At 34.8% G+C, this 22,545-nt stretch overlaps 1 protein-coding gene across 1 annotated transcript; it reads left to right on the forward strand.

The window, feature by feature from the left end:
• The first annotated feature begins 12,286 nt into the window (after positions 1-12,286).
• On the forward strand, positions 12,287-21,971 carry LOC110108497 (ribosome biogenesis protein NOP53). Its single transcript, XM_020839170.2, has 12 exons — positions 12,287-12,637; positions 12,758-12,927; positions 13,001-13,043; positions 13,130-13,155; positions 13,416-13,496; positions 13,629-13,739; positions 16,413-16,492; positions 20,079-20,198; positions 20,279-20,401; positions 21,277-21,343; positions 21,428-21,500; positions 21,595-21,971. The coding sequence occupies exons 1-12, from the start codon at positions 12,463-12,465 to the stop codon at positions 21,639-21,641; spliced, it is 1,116 nt and encodes a 371-aa protein (XP_020694829.1). The 5' UTR covers positions 12,287-12,462; the 3' UTR covers positions 21,642-21,971.
• Positions 21,972-22,545: the final 574 nt, after the last annotated feature.

A 22,545-nucleotide genomic window follows, 5' to 3' on the forward strand; every position in this document is an offset into this window, starting at 1 on the left:
GGTTGTTGCTGAACCCTTTGACCGTGCACCGTTCGTTGGACATTTGAAGGCCTTAATGATGTCGGAATTTGATGACCTTGGGCTCGTTGGATTCGTCTCGTCGAGCCGCTCGATTCGAGTATAAGATCGTCAAAATCGGAGACCGTTTGGTAACTCAAATTGCTGATTGAACCTTCCAACAGCGCTTTGATCCCTTGATTCGGACTCATTTGGGCTTGGATTAGGTTGATCTTGGAATCGTTGGGTTCGTATTTTCGAGACGCTCAGTTTGACTATAAGCTCGCTGAAATCGGAGTTCATATGCTCCCAAAATTAATTTTTGAAGTTTCCGAACTGATTTTGCCTCGAGATTCGTGCCCAATCAAGATAATTTTGTGATGACGTATCAATTGTAATTCCTGTCATTTAGCTAAAAGCAAACAATTAACTTTCTTAGCTTCTGTTTCGCATACTAGTAAATCGTTTCAATTAGTTCATTCTGATGTATGGGGTCCTTCCCCGACTACATCGGTTCAAGGTTACCGTTACTTTGTCTCGTTTATCGATGATTACACAAAATATTGTTGGGTTTTTCCTATTTTTCAGAAATTTGCTATTACCTCTGTGTTTATTAATTTTCATAAAATGATTGCTTGTCAATTTGATGCCCGGTTATGTACCATTCGAACGGATGGCGGAGGTGAGTACCTCAATAATAATTTTAAAGCCTACTGCACCAAATGGGGCATCAAGCATGAGTATTCTTGCCCATATACTCCGGCTCAAAATGGTATAGCCAAGCGGAAAAATCAGCATCTATTAGAAATGGTTCGTAGTTTACTCATTCATTCAAATGTTCCTCCATCTATGTGGGTTGATGCTATACATACGTCTGTTTATTTAATAATTCGCTTGCCCATTGTTTCATTAAATCATAGCACCCCTTATGAAAAGTTATTTGGAAAATTGCCAGAATACAAGCACCTAAAAGTTTTTGGTTGTTTATGTTATCCGTGGTTACGTCCTTACGCAAAGTCCAAACTTTCTGCTATGTCTTTACCATGTGTATTTATTGGCTATGCTACTAATCAAAAAGGTTATAGGTGTTTGGATCCTAAAACTCAGCGAGTTTACACGTCTCGGCATGTTTTGTTTAATGAGAACAGTTTTCCCTTTCACGAACACACATGCAAGTCTAACTCCATTTATGAGACAAATTCAGGTATGTATATGCCACCTCTACTATTAGTTCCTAAACAGTCTATTACTACAACTGCTGCCGGCGTTTCTTCCCCTGACAGTCAACAAATACCAAGTCACCTACCGTTACTACAACTGTGTGTTCTCCGGCTACTGTTCCCATCTCAAATACTGCCAATATAAGACCAATCACTCACCCGATGCAAACCAGGCTTCAAACTGGAACGCTGAGGCCAAAGAAAATTTTCGATCTAACTCATCAAATCAATGAGTCTGATCCAACTTCGTATAGTCAAGCAATCAAAAAGGAACACTGGTGTCAAGCAATGTCCACAGAATTTCAAGCGCTTCAGGCTCAAGGTACTTGGGAACTAATTCCCCCGGATCCAAACTTCAATGTTTTAGGATGTAAATGGATTTTTCGCACAAAAACAAATTCAAATGGTCAAATTGCTAGATATAAAGCTAGATTAGTGGCGCTTGGTTATAATCAAGAATTTGGTATAGATTATACGGATACATTTAGTCCTGTTGCAAAAATTACTACTATTCGAATTCTTCTTACTATTGCGTTACATCGAAACTGGCCTTTACATCAATTAGATATCTTTAATGCTTTTTTACATGGTTCTCTTAATGATGTGGTTTATATGAAGCAGCCTCCTGGATTTATTGATAAAGATAATCCAACTCATATTTGCAAGTTGAATAAAGCTTTGTATGGCTTAAAACAGGCTCCTAGGAAATGGTTTGAAACCTTCACAGGTTTTTTACATCTGTTCGGTTTTAAAACCAGTAATGCGGATCCCTCTTTATTGATATACTCTAAAAATAATTCTCTAATGTACATTTTAGTGTATGTAGATGATATCATCTTAACAGGGAACAATCCTTCTACAATTGCCGCTCTATTGGACAGTCTGCACAAACGGTTCAACATGCGAAATTTGGGTTCTCTACATCAGTTCTTAGGAATTACTACTGAGAAAACCAACACGAGTTTACTGCTACATCAATCGAAGTATGCTGAATCCATTTTATCTCGGGCTGGAATGAAAAACTGTAAAGCCTTTGCAACCCCCTCTAATCCCAAAAACAATGATCTCACTGAAACATCGTGTTTTTCAAACCCGACATTATACCGTCAATTAGTAGGGGCTTTGCAATACCTTACTCTTACTAGACATGACATTGCATACTCTGTTAACCGAGCTAGTCAGGCTATGCATAAACCCAAAGAACTTCATTTTACTGCTCTAAAACGCATACTCAGATACATTCGTGGAACGGTTCATCATGGTCTTCCGATCTCAGGTAATTCTCTAACTTTAACATCTTATTCTGATTCTGACTGGGCCGGTGATCTACAGGATCGGAAGTCGACGACTGGCTATTGTAATTTTCTTGGCAACTCACTCGTATCTTGGAGCGTCAAGAAGCAGTCTACCATCGCCCGTTCATCTACAGAAGCAGAATACCGCGCACTCGCTGCTACAACCACAGAAATCATTTGGCTTCGTCTACTTCAAGAACTGGATTGTCCTCAAACTGAATCGACGATTCTCTATTGTGACAACACTTCAGCTATTGCTTTAGCCAACAATCCGATGTATCATGCCCGGACTAAACACATTGAAATTGACTGTCATTTTATTCGAGAATGTATTCAAAATAACAGTATCATTGTGCACCATATATCAACTAAAGATCAGTTAGCTGATTTGTTCACCAAATCCCTACCTAGTGCTCGATTCAAAGAACTAACAAACAAGCTAATTCTTTCCTCGGAAAGCATTAGCTTGCGGGGGGATGTTAGTAATAAATAAATCTAGAAGCATTTATTTGTATTTACTTTTATGTTCTTGATATCTTGCTTATGTGTACTCTATTATTGTATATATAAAGGACGGTAGCTTGTACTTAGGACACACAGAAAATACAATTCTTATTTCATTATGTTGTCTTGCTCTGTCTCGTCCTGCTGCCTTACGGTTCTTCAGGTTATCACTGTTAGCCGTAGCCTAGCCATAAATGCAAGTCCAGACTCCCAACTGACCCATTGACCCTGACTCCCCATTCCCCACGGGCCACATGTGATGCCGCACTCCGCAATCCCAAGACTCCCAACGCCACAACACGCCTCGTGACCTTAAGTAGTTTAGTACCAACGCACCTTTCAGCTCCACACGCGCGACGTGCTGACCTCCGCAATCGGAAGTCCGAGTCCCGACGTGCCTCGGTGCGACAGTGCCTTGCCGCCTTCAGGTCCCCGCGAAACGAGGTGATGAGGGCACGCCCGCTTAGCCACAGTCCCCACGCCCCCACTTCCGCAGCCCAATTTCGTGCGAGTTGTGTCAACTCGACAACCCGGCGGGTCGGGTCCTGGTTATATTTTCTGACTCGTTTGCAAAAACGGGTTGGGTTCGGGTCATGATAACTAGAGTCGGGTCAGTTTCGGATTCGACCCGAACCCGACTCGTTGACCCGAATTGACACCCCTAAACACAATAATGGGTGGCAAGTTGGTTTATATTTTATGCTTAGAACACCGGGTTAGAGTTGGAATAGATTAAAAGTTAGTTTATAATTTAAGATTTTATTTGTGGGAACATTAATAAATAACTTAGGTGGATTAGGCTCCACTTATTCCACTTTTTGTATTAATTTTAACATCCCTATTTACATCTGATAATTGATTTAAATTTAGTAATATATATAGGTTACAATAAACTAGTTTCACTATTGAAAAATCATTCTTTATTGGCTGATTTTTCCAGAAGAAATGGGCACTTTTTTTATGGAATTTAAGTGTTATGGCGGTTTTCCGGCGGATTTTGTTCCAACTTGAAATTCTACTATTAATATCTCCATCTATTTCACCATCATTTTGAACAATAAACCTGAGATATTTAAATGAATACTTCTATTAATGATTTGATCTCCCAAAGCTACAATCCCCTCACTAGATCTATTACCACTAACATTACATTATATGTATTGGGCTTTAGATCTACTCAAATGAAAATCTTTCGACTCTAAGGTTGACCTCCATAATTCAAATTTACCTTCAACTCTCTCTAATCTTATCAACAAAAAGAATGTCATCAGCAAAATGTATACACCAGGGTTCATCCTCTTACAAATGTCTGGTAAGAACATTCATGACTAAAGCAAAAAGATATGAGCTTAAAGCTGATCCTTGATGCACTAAAATAGAAAAAAATACTTGATCAAAACACCTTGTAAACACCTTGTGTTTGAAGACAATTATTACCACCTACATATATAACTTTAATGTCTAGAACATAAACATTATTAACTCCTTTCTTTTCTAGAACACTTATCTTGAAACTTTATCATAAGTCTTCCTTCTCATTAACATCTGTAATTATTATTCTATATTATGCAGCCAATTTTCTTTCTAAAATCAACTTACAATCTTGATAAGTGACAAAAATCTATTTATCTTCTCCCTCTCTTTTTCTCTGTAGAGTCTTTATAAGGAAATTTCTCCTACTAAGAAATAAAAATCTATTCATCTTCTCTCTTTCTATTTCTCTCTCTGTGTATGCTCATAAACACCATGACCCACACGAAAGGATTTTTTGTCTCACTATATGTTTTCTTATAGTGGACTTTGAGTCAATTCAGACGACTCAGATCAGTGAAAGTCCTCCGTATTAGTGGAAGGAAGGATCAAACATCATCTATTTCTGACTAAAACCTTCCTCAAATTCTCTTCCGGCGGCCTGCTTATAATTTAGAAAAAGATTTGACATAGCTAATCAAGGTTTCAGCTTCTAAGAAAAAAAAAAATTTTATTTTTTATTTTTGAAGGATCTTACATTATTCACTTTAATTTCTTTCGATAATAATGAAGTTGGTTTGAAAGCAAGAAGTGATTAAAGAGAAAGATGTTAGATTCTTCAGTTCATTTGTGGATATTCTAAGGGAACTTTTATTTGGTCCGGTGAACGTACGTAGAGCTACGTTCGGCCGGCACTAAGATCGCAGGCACAAAACGAGAAATACCGAGCAAATACTGAGCAATACCAATAATAACGAGAAATATCATTATGTGAAGACAAAATACCGAGTAATACCGAGCAATACAAAAAAATACCTAGTTTTTTCTAGAAAAACTCGGTATTTTTTGGTAATACTCGGTATTGCTCGGTATTACTCGGTATTGGCCTTCCCAGAGTGATATTCCTCGTTATTATCAAACAATACATAGCAATACCGACCAAATACTGAGCAAAAATCGAGTAACAATCCTTTGACCGCACGTAGATCTACATCCGGTCAGAGGACGTAATAAAAGTTCATTCTAAGGATCTTTTTGGAACAACTGCAACATATTATAAACTTGATTGTGAAGTTAGGGAGGAGACAACCTCGTTATTATATTGCAGCAAACAGTTTTTCACCACAAAAATTTTAAAAGATAGTAGTCAAACACAATTATTGCTGAACAAAATAGTAAAAAAACTATTTCAAACATGAGAAATTATTCTGTGCGAAGTCCGAATGCAGAGTTGCGTCCGAATTGTTAATGTACGTTTATACACTGTGTACTGTTATTTTTGTATACAGTTTATACACATTTATACGCTCAAATATTTGGAAATAACTCTGTGTCCGAATTCTGCACAAAATAGTTTTTTCCGGCAGACCCTAATTAATTAGCCTTCTTGTTTTAGGCTTTAGTAGACTATTGAAGAAGACTGAGAGTTCAAATGCATCTAGAAGAAACAAGCTTTCAGGACCGGAAATGCATAAATTTTTTTTTTTGTCATTTTGTTTCATAAAAAATATATTTAGAATACGAGTTTCATCTCAAAACTATTTTAGGCCACCACTCTTCAATTAAGGACATAAATCAATAAAATAAGAATAAATTTGGGTATGAAGGTTGCAAGTATAGGCTTTGTTTGGAGCATTTTTTTAGTGCTTTATAAAACTATTATAGAGAAAGTAATATTTTAAAGCTATTTTAGAAAATAATTTCCTAGTAAACATTTTTTAGAAGTAACAAAAAATAATGGTCAAATGAAAATTGTGTTTGCGCTCTGAAAAGCAAAGAAATAATAAACTGTCAGTATTTGTTTGAGACAACTTGCTACTTCTAGCTCAAAAATTTTTTATACTAAAAGCTGCTTTAGAAAATATTAAGAAACTTGTCTCAAACTAAGCCTTATGCTTCGTTTTGGATGGCTTTTTTACTGATTCTTAAAGTAACATTTTAGCACACGAATTAAAATTTTTGTAATGAAAAACTCCTTTAAGAAGCAGTAAGAAAGCCGTTCCAAACAAAGCCTTAGTCTCCTATCAAATTTTTAGCTCTCACTTATAGGTCTATGTTTTTGAGTTAAAAAAAAATTATCATTAATATATCTAATCTATTTGTATCCCCTTTTTAAGATAATAAATGAACAATGTGAAAATAGTGTGAAAAGATATATTAATATAAAAATACTAAATACTTACTCTTATTCATAAACTTAAATTTTTAGACTTAAATATAAAAATGGTGGCATATTTAGCTCAATTTTAATTCCTTATGATTCACACCCACTAATTACTAACTAATGTTCAATGAACTGTAAGCGGATGTCAACCACAACAAAAAATTAGCAAAATTTTAAATTCTTATGCTCCTTAATCACTGCCTATTAAAGGACCATACAAAGGGGACTACAAAATCCAAAAAAAAAAAGAGAAAGGCACTCTGTATTTACACTAAGATAGGGGTGTCAAAATTGAATTTCTGGGTGGGTGTGGTCGAATACGGAACTAATTAGGGTTCAAACAACGGGTTGACCCTAACTCGACGGTTATGTAAACGGGTCGGAAGTTCAACTATGGACCCGACCCATCGGATTAACGGGTTGACCCGACCGGACATGGTTGGACGAGGATGGCGGATGGTGGGGCTTGTGTCGACGGCGGGAAGGCTGGGTAGCTGACGCAACGCGTAGGTGGGCGCGGACAGCTCGGACAACGGGCAACCTCGAACGTGACGCGCGGGCAAATGTAAGGTTAACTTGGGCAGCGCTGTCAGCTTGTTTCAAAAGGGTGTCCTGGTTGACCCGTCGGGTTTCCGAGTCAACCCAAACCAAATCCGTTTTTTCAAACGTGTCGAATCCGGGGACTCGAACCCCTGTTTGCGAAACGGGTTGACCCTAACCCTAAATTTTCAGATCGGGTTGGAGTTGGATTTTCGGGTCGTGTCAAATATCGACATCCCTACACTAAGGATTTTTTTGGGACAACTTTTGATTACTATTATTTTTATTGCTTTTAAAAAATTTTATACTAAAAACTTGCTTTACAAAATGGTAAAGTAGTTGTCCCAAACTATATATATAACTAAAAGTTCGTTTGGGGCAACTTATTGCTTTTTAAGGTAGGTTTTTAGTACAAAAATTTGAAGTTAAATTTTTTTTTTTGTACTGAAAAATTGCTTTAAAAAATAGTAAGAAAGTTGCCACAAACGGAACCTAAAACTAGCCAGCAACAAAACATTCATTAGAAATATATGGATTTGTTTTATGAAAGAAGAACACTAATAACTTTCTAAGATAGGAAAGCTTAGTTGAAAGAAAAAAATAGATGCAAAACTTAATTATCTATGATTCGATAATGGCGAATAAGATTGTGTATTAGATCAGTTCAATTTATTTTGTTTGTAGATTTGCTAAACTAATTGGTTTCGGTTCCAAAATTTTGAAAACAAAGCTTATAGAACCAACCTTTTGTTAGAATTTATAGTCATCTTTACTTTAAAATATCAAATAATATTTGTTAGAATTTATAATTTTGATATTTAGAATTAATTAATAATATTCATATTAATCTTTACATCACTTATTTATTTACAGCTCATAGGTTTTGTTAATTTAGCATTTTAATTAAATAATATAATTCAATTTTTTTTGTTTAACTGATTTTAAGAAAATAAAAACCAAAAACAAATTCTAAAAAGTAAGAAAACATATTCAATAATCAAATTGATACTTTAACGGCTAAATCGAACTAATTAAATAAATCAATTAATTCCTAATTTTTGTTGTACTTTGGTCAGAAAATGAATATCTTCTTTAAGTTGGGTGAGGCACTCTCGAGATGGAGTAATTATTGTGTCCGGACATCGAATGCATATAGAGACCAATAACAAAGCGCCACATCACTCAAGCGCTCGGTACCGTGCTCGGTACACTCTGTATGCTCGGTATTTTGTCTGGACGTAATAATTTTTCCTTGAGATGGCTTGACATAGGTATTGGCAAGAGTTTTCCAGGCCTCTGGCGATATGCGATATGAAGCAATAAAAAGGATTGGATTTCGAGAGATAGAACCAGCAATGACACTAAGAATGAATTGGTCTTGACGAATCCATATTGAATAGGTAGGATTTGGAGTGGAATTGTGACAAACATGGATAGGACCCATCAATAAAACCCATGAGGTCATATCCAATGAGAGATGTTTGAAATTTAAATCGCCATGCCGAGTATTTAAAGATGATAAGCTAGATTTATGTGTTGGTGTTGATTGCGATGAGGGCTCGAGATTTATCGAATGGGCTAGCTAAGAATAATATGAGCATTGGAGTTGGAGGAGATGGTTGGGGTGGAGCCGACCACGGGAGCAAGAAGAAGCTAGATGAGATCGAGCTGCTCTATATCATATATAGAAAGATAATTTGAAGGGAAATAATTACTATCCTTAATTTTATATTAAAACTTTTACAATATTTATAGATATAAAATAGTGAAGAAATAGTAAAAATAAATTAGCACTTGTAATGAATGTTAATTTAATAAATATAGTAAATAAAAGGAAATCGAAAAAAGAAAGTGAATTAACATCCGTGATGAATCTCAATTTAATACATAGGCTAAATGAAAGGAAATTGAAAAAAAAAGAAGTGAATTAACGCACATAAAAAATGTATTTTATACATAGATCAAAAGAAATGAAACCGAAAATAAGGAATTTATTTATTGGGATATTTAGGCCAATTAAGGCAAACTAACACAATCATTTACGCAAGACTCAAACCAAAACCTGTTGGTTGGTAGTCAAAGCTCTCAACCAGCCGACCAAGGTGAGCTGTGTATTTATTTATTTTCTCTAATATGCCCCATTATGATGAGTCATGTGAGATGAAACCAATCTTGACATGTAAGTTGTCGAGTTGATGACGAGAAAGTGGCTTGGTAAGAGCAATGACAAGCCGATCATTATATGACACATGATAGACACGAATGTCATCATTTTGTACTTTTTTCTCAAATGAAGTGGAAGTCGATGGCGATGTGCTTCATATGTGAATGAAAAATTATGTTCGAGCATAAGTGGGTTGCATCAATATTATTATAGTAGATTGTTGGTATGGCAGTTAAAGAGATAACAAGCTCAAAAAGTAAAAAATTTAATCAAGTAATTTCACAGTAATAGAGGCAATTGCACGGCATTTTGATTCAGTGGATGAGCGAGTGACGACATGTTATTTTTTCGAGCACCAAGATATGGCATTATGCCAAAGAAAATAATATGAGCAATTATGAAAGTTTGGTCCACAACATTGCCAATCCAGTCAGCATCTGAAACCCATGAAGGGAGAGTGGAAGAGTTGCGACAAAAAAAAAATAGACCATGATGATTAGTGGCTCGAAGGTAGCGAAGAATTGGTTTGGTGGCACTCCAATGAATCATGGTTGGGCGATGCATGAATTGCGAGAGTTTGTTGACAACAAAGATAATGTTTGGCCAAGTGAGAGAAAGATCCTGAAGACCACCAACCGACGAGCGATGCTCGGTGGCATGTTGGTGGGAGACTTGGGCGTATTAACATCATTGAAATTTTCCATATTTGTTCGTTCTAAAATATCTTGAATATATTTCTCTATTGGGATAGTAAAAGACCTTTAGTAGAGAGTACTACTTCAACACCGAGAAAATGAGAGATCTCTAAGATCTTTGGTCGAGAATTTTCTGGAAAGTTGGTTGGTTAGATGTTTAAGAAGAACATCATTACTATCTGAGAGAATGATGTTGTCTAGATATATTTATTTAATTTTCAATAGGTTCGACGTGACACAATTTTTTTTATTTTATCCAAATAATACACACTTTAACATTAGAGTGTGTGATGACATACAATTAAAAAAAAAAAAAACCATGCTGCCAATATGATTCTTATGAAGAGAAATATCCCATGAACTCTCCAACATAATGTAATTACTGAAAGAATAAACACAACCTTCAATTAAAGGGCTAAAACATGAGACTATGTACAAAATTATCAAAAATATTTTGGGCTAATGTAATAAGTACATAATAGTGATAATACAACTCACCAATCAAGGCTTACTTTTAAATTTTTTTTTTTTTGAAATGAACAAAGACAGGTTAAGACTACGTTTGGGTCGGCTTTTTTGTCGCTTTTTAATAAAAAATTCTCATTTTTTAGTAAAAAAATATTTTAAAAAGTAGTAAAAAGGCTGTTCCAAACAAAACCTAAGTCTAAATGAAAAATAGTTCTCCACACAACTCTCCTTGGCCTATTGGTTGAAAGCTTAGGCTTCCAACTAAGAGGTCCAAGGTTCGAGTCCATGTGTATGCGTTGTGTGTGTGAGTTTGCCTTAAATGGCCTAAATGTCCCAAAAAAAAAAAATAGTTCTCCACAAAAGAGCATATTCAATTAAGAGAGCTGATTAATTTTGATACAGATAGCAGGCACCAAAAAATGATCAAAATAAGCCTCAGCTCAGCACTCCTACGTTAGAAGTTAGGGAATCATATAGAATTCTAAAGAGAAATTATATCTACAAATATAACACATGAACAATGACCTAAGACAAGAAAATGTAGTCTACAAACTCAACAAAAATCTATATGATTTGCAGCAAACTTAATCAATGAGACCATTTTGTACTAGTGACATTATGCTTAAATGTATTACAGAAAGATTTGTTGTACCCAAATTTAAACTTGCTTCCCGTTCCATCATAAACTACTCAAAACTATTGTAGCAGCAAAATACCTTTCTATTTTTTGAATCCGAAATTGCCCGTAAATCACACCAAACTATACTAAGAATGCTGAATGAAAAAAAAAAAAGAATAGATAAATTGAGAGAGAGAGAGAGAAATTTAGTGCAAGAAGCTTTGAGATTTTTGTAAAATATATTTGATTACAAAAAAATATAATATTATGTAAGTTGTGCTCACCATCAAGCCCCTATTTATATATTTGGGTCAGAGATTAAGTGTTATTGAATTTATTATATATATGACTCTACAAAAAAATAAGAGAAAATATAATAATTGTGTAGCATGATTAGGAAGCCTGAATGAATGAAGTTGTCTATCTAGCTTGTAAGAAAGATAGCTTGGCACATATCTGGTAGTTGATCAATCAACTAGGAGCAAAAATAGTGACATTTCAACGCTTTAAGATCTGGAATTTATATTTTTTAACTAGCGCCGCAGCTCTAGGTGGTAGAGTTGCAGCGCTACGTCACTATATGTACTTTACATATATTTTAAAACTACTATTCCATTCATTCAATTGCATGCAAGCTAGGGGTGTCAATTTTTGACACGGCCTGTAAAAATTTGGGTTCAGGTTGACTGGCTAGCAAACGGGTCAAGTTTGGGTTCGAATTTTTGACCTATTTCAAAAAATGGGTCGTATTTGGGTTGACCCAACAACTCAAAATCAACCAGAAAATAACCCGAAATCAAGTACGCCGAATCCATTCCGATTTTTTTTTTATTTTGTTTGAATTTTTGTTTTATTAAATTGATTAAATAACAAAAGAATTATATTAATTTATTTAAATATTAAGCCAACAAAATTGATAATCTATAAATATATAATGAATAATAAACAAATGGCAAAAAATATTAATATGAATATTATTCATTTATTTAATAAAAATATGCAAAATTATTTTGTAATTAAAAATAAAAATATTAAAATAAATATAACAATATTTATTTTTTATTTAAAAAAATCAAGACAGTTTTTAGTTTTTACATGATATCACACCAAATTTATTCAATCCTTCAACTTTGAATCCCTGGAATTGTTTTTCGTTCCAGAATAATTTGCACCAAACCCTAAATCAAATCTACAGCACTATCTTGGACCGGTAAACCATTTTGTCCGCGCCCTCGTTGCCTCTCTTCTCTCTCAGGATCCGCCACAACCGCCGATTGTTGACGCTTTTCCCGGCCGAGCTTCTGCACATAATACCGTATTTCAAATATGGGGAAAGTGGCAAAGGGTTCAAGGAAGGGGAAGAAGGCGTGGCGGACGAATATAAGGACCGACGACATCGAAGAATACTTTGAGAAGGCAACAAAGGACGCTCACAGCGGCGTCTCCTCCACCATAACCTCTCTACCCAGTGAATCCCTCTTTTACGTCGATAAATCTACAGGTTTTTATTCTCTCTCTTACTAAGAACTTCTTGTATTTTCCTTTATGTTACAATAACAGTTATTAGGCAAATGGTCTTTCCGAATTGTTTCAGAAGCTTATTTTTTCATTGCTATCATAGATGTTCCGGTGAAACGGAAGATTGAAAAACACAGGAACAAAGTTCTCCGCCATGAGAGTTTGCTGCAAAGAAATCCCTTTGTGCAACCTGTCCCATCGTCAGTTTTGAAGAAGTGTAAAGAGAGGAAAGAAAGAAAAACAGTCAAAACTGAAATCGGAGATGCTTCAAAGGTTTGTGTTTAAGTAGAAATCTTTTCCCTTTAGTTTACCTTCTGTGTTTATTATTTTCTCTGGTATTGTCCAGACACAGGATCCAGCATCGCAACTTGATATATGGAATAATAGAGGTTTGTTTTGCGATATTTAAGCTATGCTGCCTTGATTTTATCTGCATTGGCGAACTTATAATCACTTTTTAGATAAAAACTTGCAGGTGAAGCAAATGCGAAGACCAAAAAGGTAACCCTACTGTGTGTTGTTATTATTTTTTTTTTTTCACAACTCGAGCCTGTTTGCTTCATTTCCCAATATATTTTCTCTTGCCGGTTTATATGTGGGATTCTATGAAGAAGGTATATAGATATGGTATTGAAAACTCCTTCACCAATCCTTGCAAAGCCTAGAAGGAGCTCTGCATTCAAGTTTTAATTTTTAATATTTCATGTTCTTCAATTCATATGCTTAGTCAATGACTCACATTGAACTTTGAGATTTATCAGAAGTCAACTACTTTTCTCATTCCGGCTGTTGAAGTGGAGCCACCTGGATGCTCATTCAATCCTCCATTTGAAGCTCATCAGGTTTCGTGCTTTCCCTTGTTCCATGTAATTGATAAAATATTGTCAAGTGCATGCTGTATGGGAGTTCAAAGTTAGTTTGTTCACCCTCTTCTCTAGCGTTTTCTTCCTCATTTAGTGCAATTATGATTATAGGATTCATTGGCTGAAGCTGTTGCTGATGAAATGCAAAAGATTTATCGAGAAGAATTGGGCCCCCAACCTGTGCCGCTTATCATCCCGGGAGATATAATCAATGAGGAAGATGTGAGTGTTACTCTTTCTTTCTTTGTTTACTACTTCTTAGAAATATTTGTTAAAAATAGTTGCACTTTATTGAGTTCTATACTGATATTTGATAAACCAACTTTGCAGCCATTTCCACCATCAACACTTCATATGTAAAAACTAAAAATAGATGGTTTTAACACATAAAAGCGCCTTGTCCAGCAAACTTAAAACCTTAAGTTTTATCAAGATGCGAAATCTCTGCTTTCAAACTAATAGTTTAATTTGTCATTTTTTCCCTATTTGATAGTCTTGTCTTCGCTACATGCCTTTGTATGCGCTATTTTTGCCAGAATATTGAAAAGATGATGGGAAGCATCATTCTACTCACATATTAGAGGGTTTCTTCAGGCTTATGACATTGCTTAAGATATAGTCTGTCATAGATTTTCTAACAAATCTTTTATATATCCTTGCACAAGCTGATTTCAATCCTGCGTGGATCCAAAATTTATCCTACCTGGATCCAATATGACTTAAATGACATGCCAGTACAACCCAATCATAATTGCTATTTAACCTTAAAGAAACCTGCTTGATCTCGACTTGTAAAGGCATTCTCCATTGACTATTTATCAAATCATAGACTCTGATAAATAGGTCACACATAATTGTTCTTCCGCATATTAAAGGTGATTACCATTGGACTTACAATTTTAACCTAAGAGATTAAGAGGCTCGATGATAGGTCTTATATCACACTTGGGTTAGGAATATCACTAAAACCTCCCAAATAGAGCATAGGGTAGAATGAGAAAAATAATAAACATCCATTTTGGCCCCTCATATAGAACAATTATTACGTCCTCCGACCGGACGTAGAGAGCAATACCAAACAATAACGAGGAATACCATCACGTGAAGACCCAATACCGAGTTATACCGAGCTATACCGAGCAATACCGAGTTATACAAAAGTTGTACCGAGTTTTTCCTAGGAAAAACTCGGTACAACTTTTGTATAACTCGGTATTATATATATATATATATATATATATATATGATGAATCCCTTATAAATTACGAGTGAAGAACGTAGGATTCAATATTATTTTCGGGACTTTAAATCCTTTAGAAAGTCTGAATTAGATTTAATATAGGTCTAAATTGACACATTCAATGAAAGCGGGGCTCAATGAACTTATAAGCATTTTAACATTTTAAAATCTAATTCAGTGCTTGAGGTTGGCAAACATCAACATGTCTAAGGATATTTCTCATGTGGCACATCTAATTTGATCTTCTTCTACTCTACGTTTGAATTTGAAAGTTTTATAGATTAAAGTTATGACCCCAGTTGTTAGGTTGACAATAAAATTGTGTAAAAAAACCACAAGAGAATATATAAAAAGAGATTACGCATGCATAACAGATTTATATGGTTTGGTGAATTCCACATAGGTCCACTGTTGCACAAAGACTGAACAATCCACTAAGTTTCAAAGTGGTACATGAAGAGATTGCATTTCATACAAAATTGGAGATAAGTGTAAATATATCACTTTGTCTATGTCAATGGCTAAGAGTAAGTATAACTGCTTACTATGAAGATGAGGGTTGGATATGGGGAAGATGTTGTTGTTGTTACTCTATTCTCCTCTTTGTTATAGGATTCCAAAGGAGAGCTTTTCCTCTTCTTAGAACTAGAAATAACACATCTTTCCTCTTGAAGAAGCTGAAGACCTTCCCCTTAAACACCCAAAAATTCCTTTTTTCACAAATAGTAAATCCTATCCTCTTCCCCTAAAACACCCAAAAATTCCTTTTTTCACAAATAGTAAATCCTATCCTCTCTCTTTGTATGCTTCTTGCTATGGGATGCCATAGCCTTCTTTCTAAGGCTCTATTTATTGTAGTAACAAAACATGCATTTAGAGATATATAATTAATTAAAAGATTTTACAAAATCTCTTAAAATCAACAAAAAATATGATAGCTAATAAAAAATCTGTTAATCATATATTTGAAAGTTTTAATTCAATATCTACAATAAATAGGCAATCTTAGTCATATCTCGTAAAGATTTGATAGAGACACAAATTTAATGAGTTATATGTATGGTTCCCTGGTTCCCTCATGAGGGGATGCCCTCAAACTAACATATTTAAGGGTTCTAGCCAGAAAACCTCAATCATATCTAGCAAAGATTTGATTAAAAATTTGTTGACTCCATAATTTTAACAAGTCATATGTATGGCTTGCTTCCCTTATGAGTGCATGCTCTCAAACTAAGCATCGCATTTTAGAGCTCTATCAAAACTTAACTTTTCTTTAGATAATTAGGATTTGTGTTGTCTTCATGATCAGATATTGTTCTTGATTGATATAAGGCAATGTAGCGTACTCGTCGCTATCTTCTCAGTTGGTTTTAAAATTTAGCGAGTTTGGATAGGGTTAATGATAAATGGGTTTAATCAAAGATTTTAAAGTTGTATGCCATGATTATTTTTTGAGTATAATCCATGAGTTATTTATTCCATTTATTAGTTCCAACCTATGCTGAGCTTAAAAAGACTTAATATTAAAATTCTGTGTACAAGGACCATTTGCTTAATTTTTGCCAGAACATATCTTATCATATCTTCATAGGTATTAGCATATATGGTTCCTGCTTTATTCAATAGTCATGATTTGTATTTTTTGTTTGGCGCAGAAATATTTCCTTGATGCAGATGATGGAAATGAAAGCAATGAAGATCAGGATAATGTTAATGATGATCTTCTTACACAAAGGTCTGATAACTTGAAGTTCCTTATAACAATTACTATAGCATTTTGATTATTTTGTCTCTTGTAACTTGATGGTGACTTATTATATAAAAATTGCATCGTTTGGAATGTAGCATAGCAAAAATATTTAATCACTCCATAAAAGACTGTTAATTTGAACTGTATTTCATCTAGGATCCCAATATTTGGGCATACGAGATGACCCTATCTTTTCACATAGGGTTTTCAATAAAGTTTCAATTTTTTGTTTTTGATCGAGTAGGTTATTAAACATCATAAAAAGGCCATGACTCATTAAGGCTTTGTTTGGGACGGCTTTTTTTCTGCTTCTTAAAATAACTGTTTAGTGCATAAATTAAAATTTTTATACTAGAAAGCTGCTTTAAGAAGCAGAAGAAAGCCGTCCCAAACGAAGCCTAAATGTTAGGCATAGGTCCTCTTTGTTTTATTTTCCTAGTATCCTCTGTGCTCTTGTTCCTCTCCTTGCCTTTCCGCCTCTTCCTCTTTTTTCAAGTTTGGAAGGGAGGTAGTTGATGTTTACGTGGATCTTTTTGGCGGGTTCAGCGATGTTGTCTTCGGCGGATTGGGTTTTGATACAGTGATCCTCAAATCTTTCAATATTTTTTCAAATGCCTGAGGGATGCTGCTCCAGTCATTAAATGCATTATGAATCATCTTGCTTAGTCTAATTTTGTTTTTCTCTGTATATCTGGGTCTGTTGCTGAGTTCTTAAGAAACTTCTCTTAGGAGCTGTTTATTTGCAACTATTCAAAATATATGGGAATTTCAAATGCAGTGGAAATTAAGCACATTGCATTTTAATTTTTGTAAGCTATTTGGCTTATTGTAGAATAATGTTAGGGGTTCCTTTTTTTGTGTGTTTGGGCGTGCAATAAACTCACCAAATTGTAGAGGCAAGGACTTGGGATAGGAGGATAGCACGGCAGCAATGATATTGACAACGAGCACTGTGTAGGATCGTGACGAGCCAATGATGAGAATAGGGATGGGCGTGATCTCAATGACGACGACGGTGCAGATGGAAGGGGTTGTGTGGGATCATGACAATGGCTTCGACGATCACTGGGATAGGGGTGTTGCAGATCTGTGGGACAGCATTGATCCTAATTGATGCTAGTCGTTTTGCAGCAATGATGTTATGGAACCACATTGTTGCATGAGATTATGATGGTTCCCGGGATTCTACGGGAGTTTACCCGAGGTTGAGGTTGTGTATTGCATTTACTGAAAATGAACTAGCGATTATATTATAAAACCCCATAGAGTCGTTTGGGATCACTTTTGTTTATATTTTTGTTTTTTAAATTTTTACATAAAATGAAATATGTTTGGTAGCTTAAAAAAATGTTGTTTTTGTTTTTATTTAACTTAGAACAAATTAATTTTTGTGGTGATGGCAACAATTGCTGGAGAAGCAGCGACGGTCAACAAGGCGATGCAACTATGGTGTTTGATGGTAGTGGTTGTGGTTGTGGCAGTGACAATGATAGCCGTTGGCTATGATAATTATTTTAAAAAACACTCAATGGCTCAAAGTTATTTTGAGTATTTTTAAAAATAACTTGATTTGTTTTAAAAAATAAAAAATATTTAAAAGAACACTAAACAACTGAGTTTTTAAAAACAAAAAAAAATTTCAAATAAAGATTACTCTAAATTTGTTTTTCACTTCCAAAAACTGGGAAATTTAAAACCTTTGCATTTGGAATGGTACACTTGATGTGAAACAATGCATGAATTGCGATTGGAAATTAAAATGAAGATTATCCAAAGCGTTGACAAAACAAATTTTCTTACCAACAAAATAAAGGATTAAATCGTTCTAGGTAATTAACTTGCTTAGGCGAAGATTTGCTTTGATATAACCAAACAATTCATAACATTCAAAGATAAGAGAAACACTTAAATGCTCATAACAAAAATCCCACAATTAATAATAAAGAAGTTCACCTTGAGTACCCTTTCTGGGTTTTGATATAGTGATCCTCAAATCTTTCAATATTTTTTCAAATGCCTGGGCGATGCTGCTCCAGTCATTAAATGCCTTATGAATCATCTTGCTTAGTCTAATCTTGTTTTTCTCTGTATATCTGAGTCTGTTGCTGAGTTCTTAAGAAACTTCTCTTAGGAGCTGTTTATTTGCAACTATTCAAAATATATGGGAGTTTCAAATGCAGTGGAAATTAAGCACATTGCATTTTAATTTTTGTAAGCTATCTGGTTTATTGTAGAATAATGTTAGGGGTTCCTCTTTTTGTGTGTTTGGGCGTGCAATAAACTCGCCAAATTGTAGAGGCAAGCACTTGGGATGGGAGGATAGCACGGCAGCAATGATATTGACAACGAGCATTGTGTAGGATCGTGACGCGCCAATGACGAGCATAGGGATGGGCGTGATCTCAATGACGACGACAGTGCTGATGGAAGGGGTTGTGGGATCATGACAATGGCTTCGACGATCACTGGGATAGGGGTGTTGCAGATCTGTGGGACAACATTGATCCTAATTGATGCTAGTCGTTTTGCAGCAATGATGTTATGGAACCACATTGTTGCATGAGATTATGATGGTTCCTGGGATTCTAAGGGAGTTTACCCGAGGTTGAGGTTGTGTATTGCATTTACTGAAAATGAACTAGCGATTATATTATAAAACTCCATAGAGTCATTTGGGATCACTTTTGTTTATATTTTTTTGTTTTTTAAATTTTTGCATAAAATGAAATATGTTTGGTAGCTTAAAAATATGTTGTTTTTGTTTTTATTTAACTTAGAACAAATTAATTTTTGTGGTGATGGCAACAATTGCCGGAGAAGCAGTGACGGTCAACAAGGCGATGCAGCTGTGGTGTTTGATGGTAGTGGTAGTGGTTGTGGCAGTGACAATGGTAACCGTTGGCTATGATAATTATTTTAAAAAACACTCAATGGCTCAAGGTTATTTTGAGTATTTTTAAAAATAACTTGATTTGTTTAAAAAATAAAAATATTTAAAAGAACACTAAACAAATGAGTTTTTGTTGGTTTTTAAAAACAAAAAATAAAAATAATTTCAAATAGGCCTTAAAAAGATTACTCTAAATTTGTTTTTCACTTCCAAAAACTGGGAAATATGACATGATAACATCAAAAATATAAACTCCCGATCGTAGCCGTCGATCTACGATTCCTTCGCCGATAAACCTGCCTAAAATGTCTGTCGATGATCTCATCAACACTCCTAATTCATTCAAGCAAATTAGCCTTAGGAGATGAAGAACAAAGAATCTCAAGTTTCCAGTTATGATTTCTAGATTAACTTGCATATGTATTCTGAATCGAAAGTCATCATTGGTTGATGATCCTAGTTTCTATTCTATGAACCTGCCTAGCAAAATAAAATCAATATACTAGTTTGATGGGCTGATAATGTACTCATGAAATAAAAATTGCTAAATTGCTTTTTGTGATTTAAATTTAGTTAGTTCTTGTTCAAGCTGAATGTTGATAAGTGAAATTTATAGAATACAGGAAATGCACTTTATTTGGAACTTTTTTATTATTATGATTTATTTCTTTCTTGGCGCAGAAAGTCAAAAACAAAGAAAGTGACTCGTGTAGAGTTAAACCGAAGAGCCAAGCTTAAAAAGCAGATGAAAGCTGAAGCAGAAGCTAAGAAACGAGATGACTTGTCTAAGCAAATTGATTGGTATGATACATGCTTTTGTTTTAATCTTCTGGACTTACATGACAAACTTAGCAAGGTTTCTAACTTTTAAATATGAATAGTTTATCAGATATAATCAAGGAAATAACAAAAGAAGATGAGGAAAAGGACAGCCGGCATCTGCGGCGGGTCATCGCCAAGCATGAAAGCCTTAAAGTCCGACCACCTCGCTTAGGAAAGCACAAGTAAAACTTCATTTCTCTACTCATAACTTACCAGAACATTACCATCATAATCTAGTCTTACCGCATATCATCTAACTATTATGTGTTATATAAATTTCTTCATAATAAGATTATAAAATATTACCACACTTTCTTGATCTATGTTGCACCGATACACCTATTTATGAAGGCGTGCTGTATCCGATACACCGAGATACACAGATATGCCTCCGATACAACACCGATACGTGTCGAATACGATTTTGCCGTATCCAATTAAAATACTATTTAATTTCAAAAGGACACGATACGCGTGTCCGTTGAAAAAAAAAAAAAGACCCGTCTTATTTACTTCTGCGACTGCAAGCAAGGTTCTCTCATTTCCGAGATGGATTTGAGTCTCTTAATGATATGGGAATATTAGAAATTGCTAATCTTTCACTTGATGAGCCTAAATTAGAAGCTATGATATTTATTGAAGATGATATAGAAGTTCAAAGACAAATCACTGAAAAAGCTAATCATATCATTCCTTCTATTGAATAGTTGAAACTTCATGTGCTAGAAAATTTATGTTTATGGTTTTGTTGTTGTACTAGACATTTAATGCTTACTTTTATTTTAATATTGTAATCTACAAGGCTACAAATGATGCTACTTTTATTATTTTTGTAATTTCAAATATTATGCTTTGATTGCTTTCTTAATTTTTATGTATGATTTATAAATTATAATGCCGTGTCCGTGTCTTACCCGTATCCTATATTTTTAAGAATTGACGTGTGCCGTATCCGTGTCGCCATATCCGTATCGGTGCAACATAGTTGTTGATCAACTTTGCCCAGATTGTTTAAGAGTGATGTAATAACTCACTCTGCTCCCTCTTATTCCTACAGATTTGTACCAGCTCCAAAACAAGTTCTCTTAACTGAAGAAATTTCAGGGTCCATTCGAAAGTTGAAGGTGCTCCAGAAATTGCATAATTTACTTTTTCCAACTCAAATGATAAAATCTTATTACTTACAGTTTCTTATTAATTTGTTAAAGGGTTGTTGCACCCTTGCAAGGGATCGCTTCAAGAGCCTGGAGAAACGAGGCTTGCTTGTTCCAACAGCTAACGGTAATACCTCGAAATTTTATTTAAAATAAGAACAGAGGATTCTACTAATCTACCATGGATTTGTTTCTTGGTCTGATGTGTTCTCCATTTACAGGGAGGAGGAGGAGAAGAGACGATGAAGCTCACTACCTAATTCTTTAATGAAAAAGGTGCCATGAAGAGACCTGCTTAGGGTTTTCATAGATGATCTCAGTAATTTATTGATCGAGAAGGCAAAGCATTTCCTCTTTTGTTTCCACAGCTAATGCTTAATCTCCTGATTTTCCTGATAATTATTTCCTACAAGGAGTGGAATCTGCTATAGACCTCAAACTAACATTATTATTATCGCTGTTTTGAGAATGATTGTAATCGAACTGTTTGTTGACATGCAGAGAATTGTTGATTCAGGTTTAAGTCAGGTTTGCTCAATGGAATTGTTGAATGGTTAAAAATGAAGAATTTATAGAATGGTGAGTGATTAGAGAAAAATGATGGGGCTTAGCTTTGTTAAAATGATTTTATTACTGTTAAAATGATTTTATTACTGTGATTTGTGATTTGAAATTATGTATTTTTTGTAATTAGAGAGGTATGATTATAATGTAGCAGATATAAATTATGGAAGTAGAGAGAGCAATCATATCTTGAGACTATGAATTGTGTTAATAAACAATTGATGATCAAAATTGTCGATCTTAATGGCGATGTTTTAATGATGGTGGTGACATTGGCAACGATGACAACATCAAATATTAGTATTGTTAATGATGATAAATGTTGGTCTTATTGGTGATGGCGAGGGTCAATATGGTGGCGATGGTGAATGACGTATCATTTATATGGGGGATGGTGGGCATTTGCTCGAGTGGCAATGGTAGGCATTTACTTTGTCGGTGATGATGATTGTCAATATTTTTAGAAATATGGATTGCTTATAGTGCCCGACGATGAGCTCTAGATTCTCTTATAGAATCTTTGTTGGAGCATCCTTATTGGATTAATTATTTTGTGCGGACACGGACATCGTTCAGAGGCGAATGAGAGTGAGTCATGTCATTTTTTT

Source organism: Dendrobium catenatum, unplaced genomic scaffold (assembly GCF_001605985.2).
Source record: "Dendrobium catenatum unplaced genomic scaffold, ASM160598v2 fragScaff_scaffold_72, whole genome shotgun sequence".
NCBI classification, from domain to species: Eukaryota; Viridiplantae; Streptophyta; class Magnoliopsida; order Asparagales; family Orchidaceae; genus Dendrobium; species Dendrobium catenatum.

Coding starts and splice junctions, on each gene's coding strand:
- LOC110108497 (XM_020839170.2), top strand. CDS start 12,463: ATGGGGAAAGTGGCAAAGGGTTCAAGGAAGGGGAAGAAGGCGTGGCGG. Junction 20,402..21,276: donor CCTCGCTTAGGAAAGCACAA/GTAAAACTTCAT, acceptor TTATTCCTACAG/ATTTGTACCAGCTCCAAAAC. Junction 21,344..21,427: donor GGTCCATTCGAAAGTTGAAG/GTGCTCCAGAAA, acceptor AATTTGTTAAAG/GGTTGTTGCACCCTTGCAAG.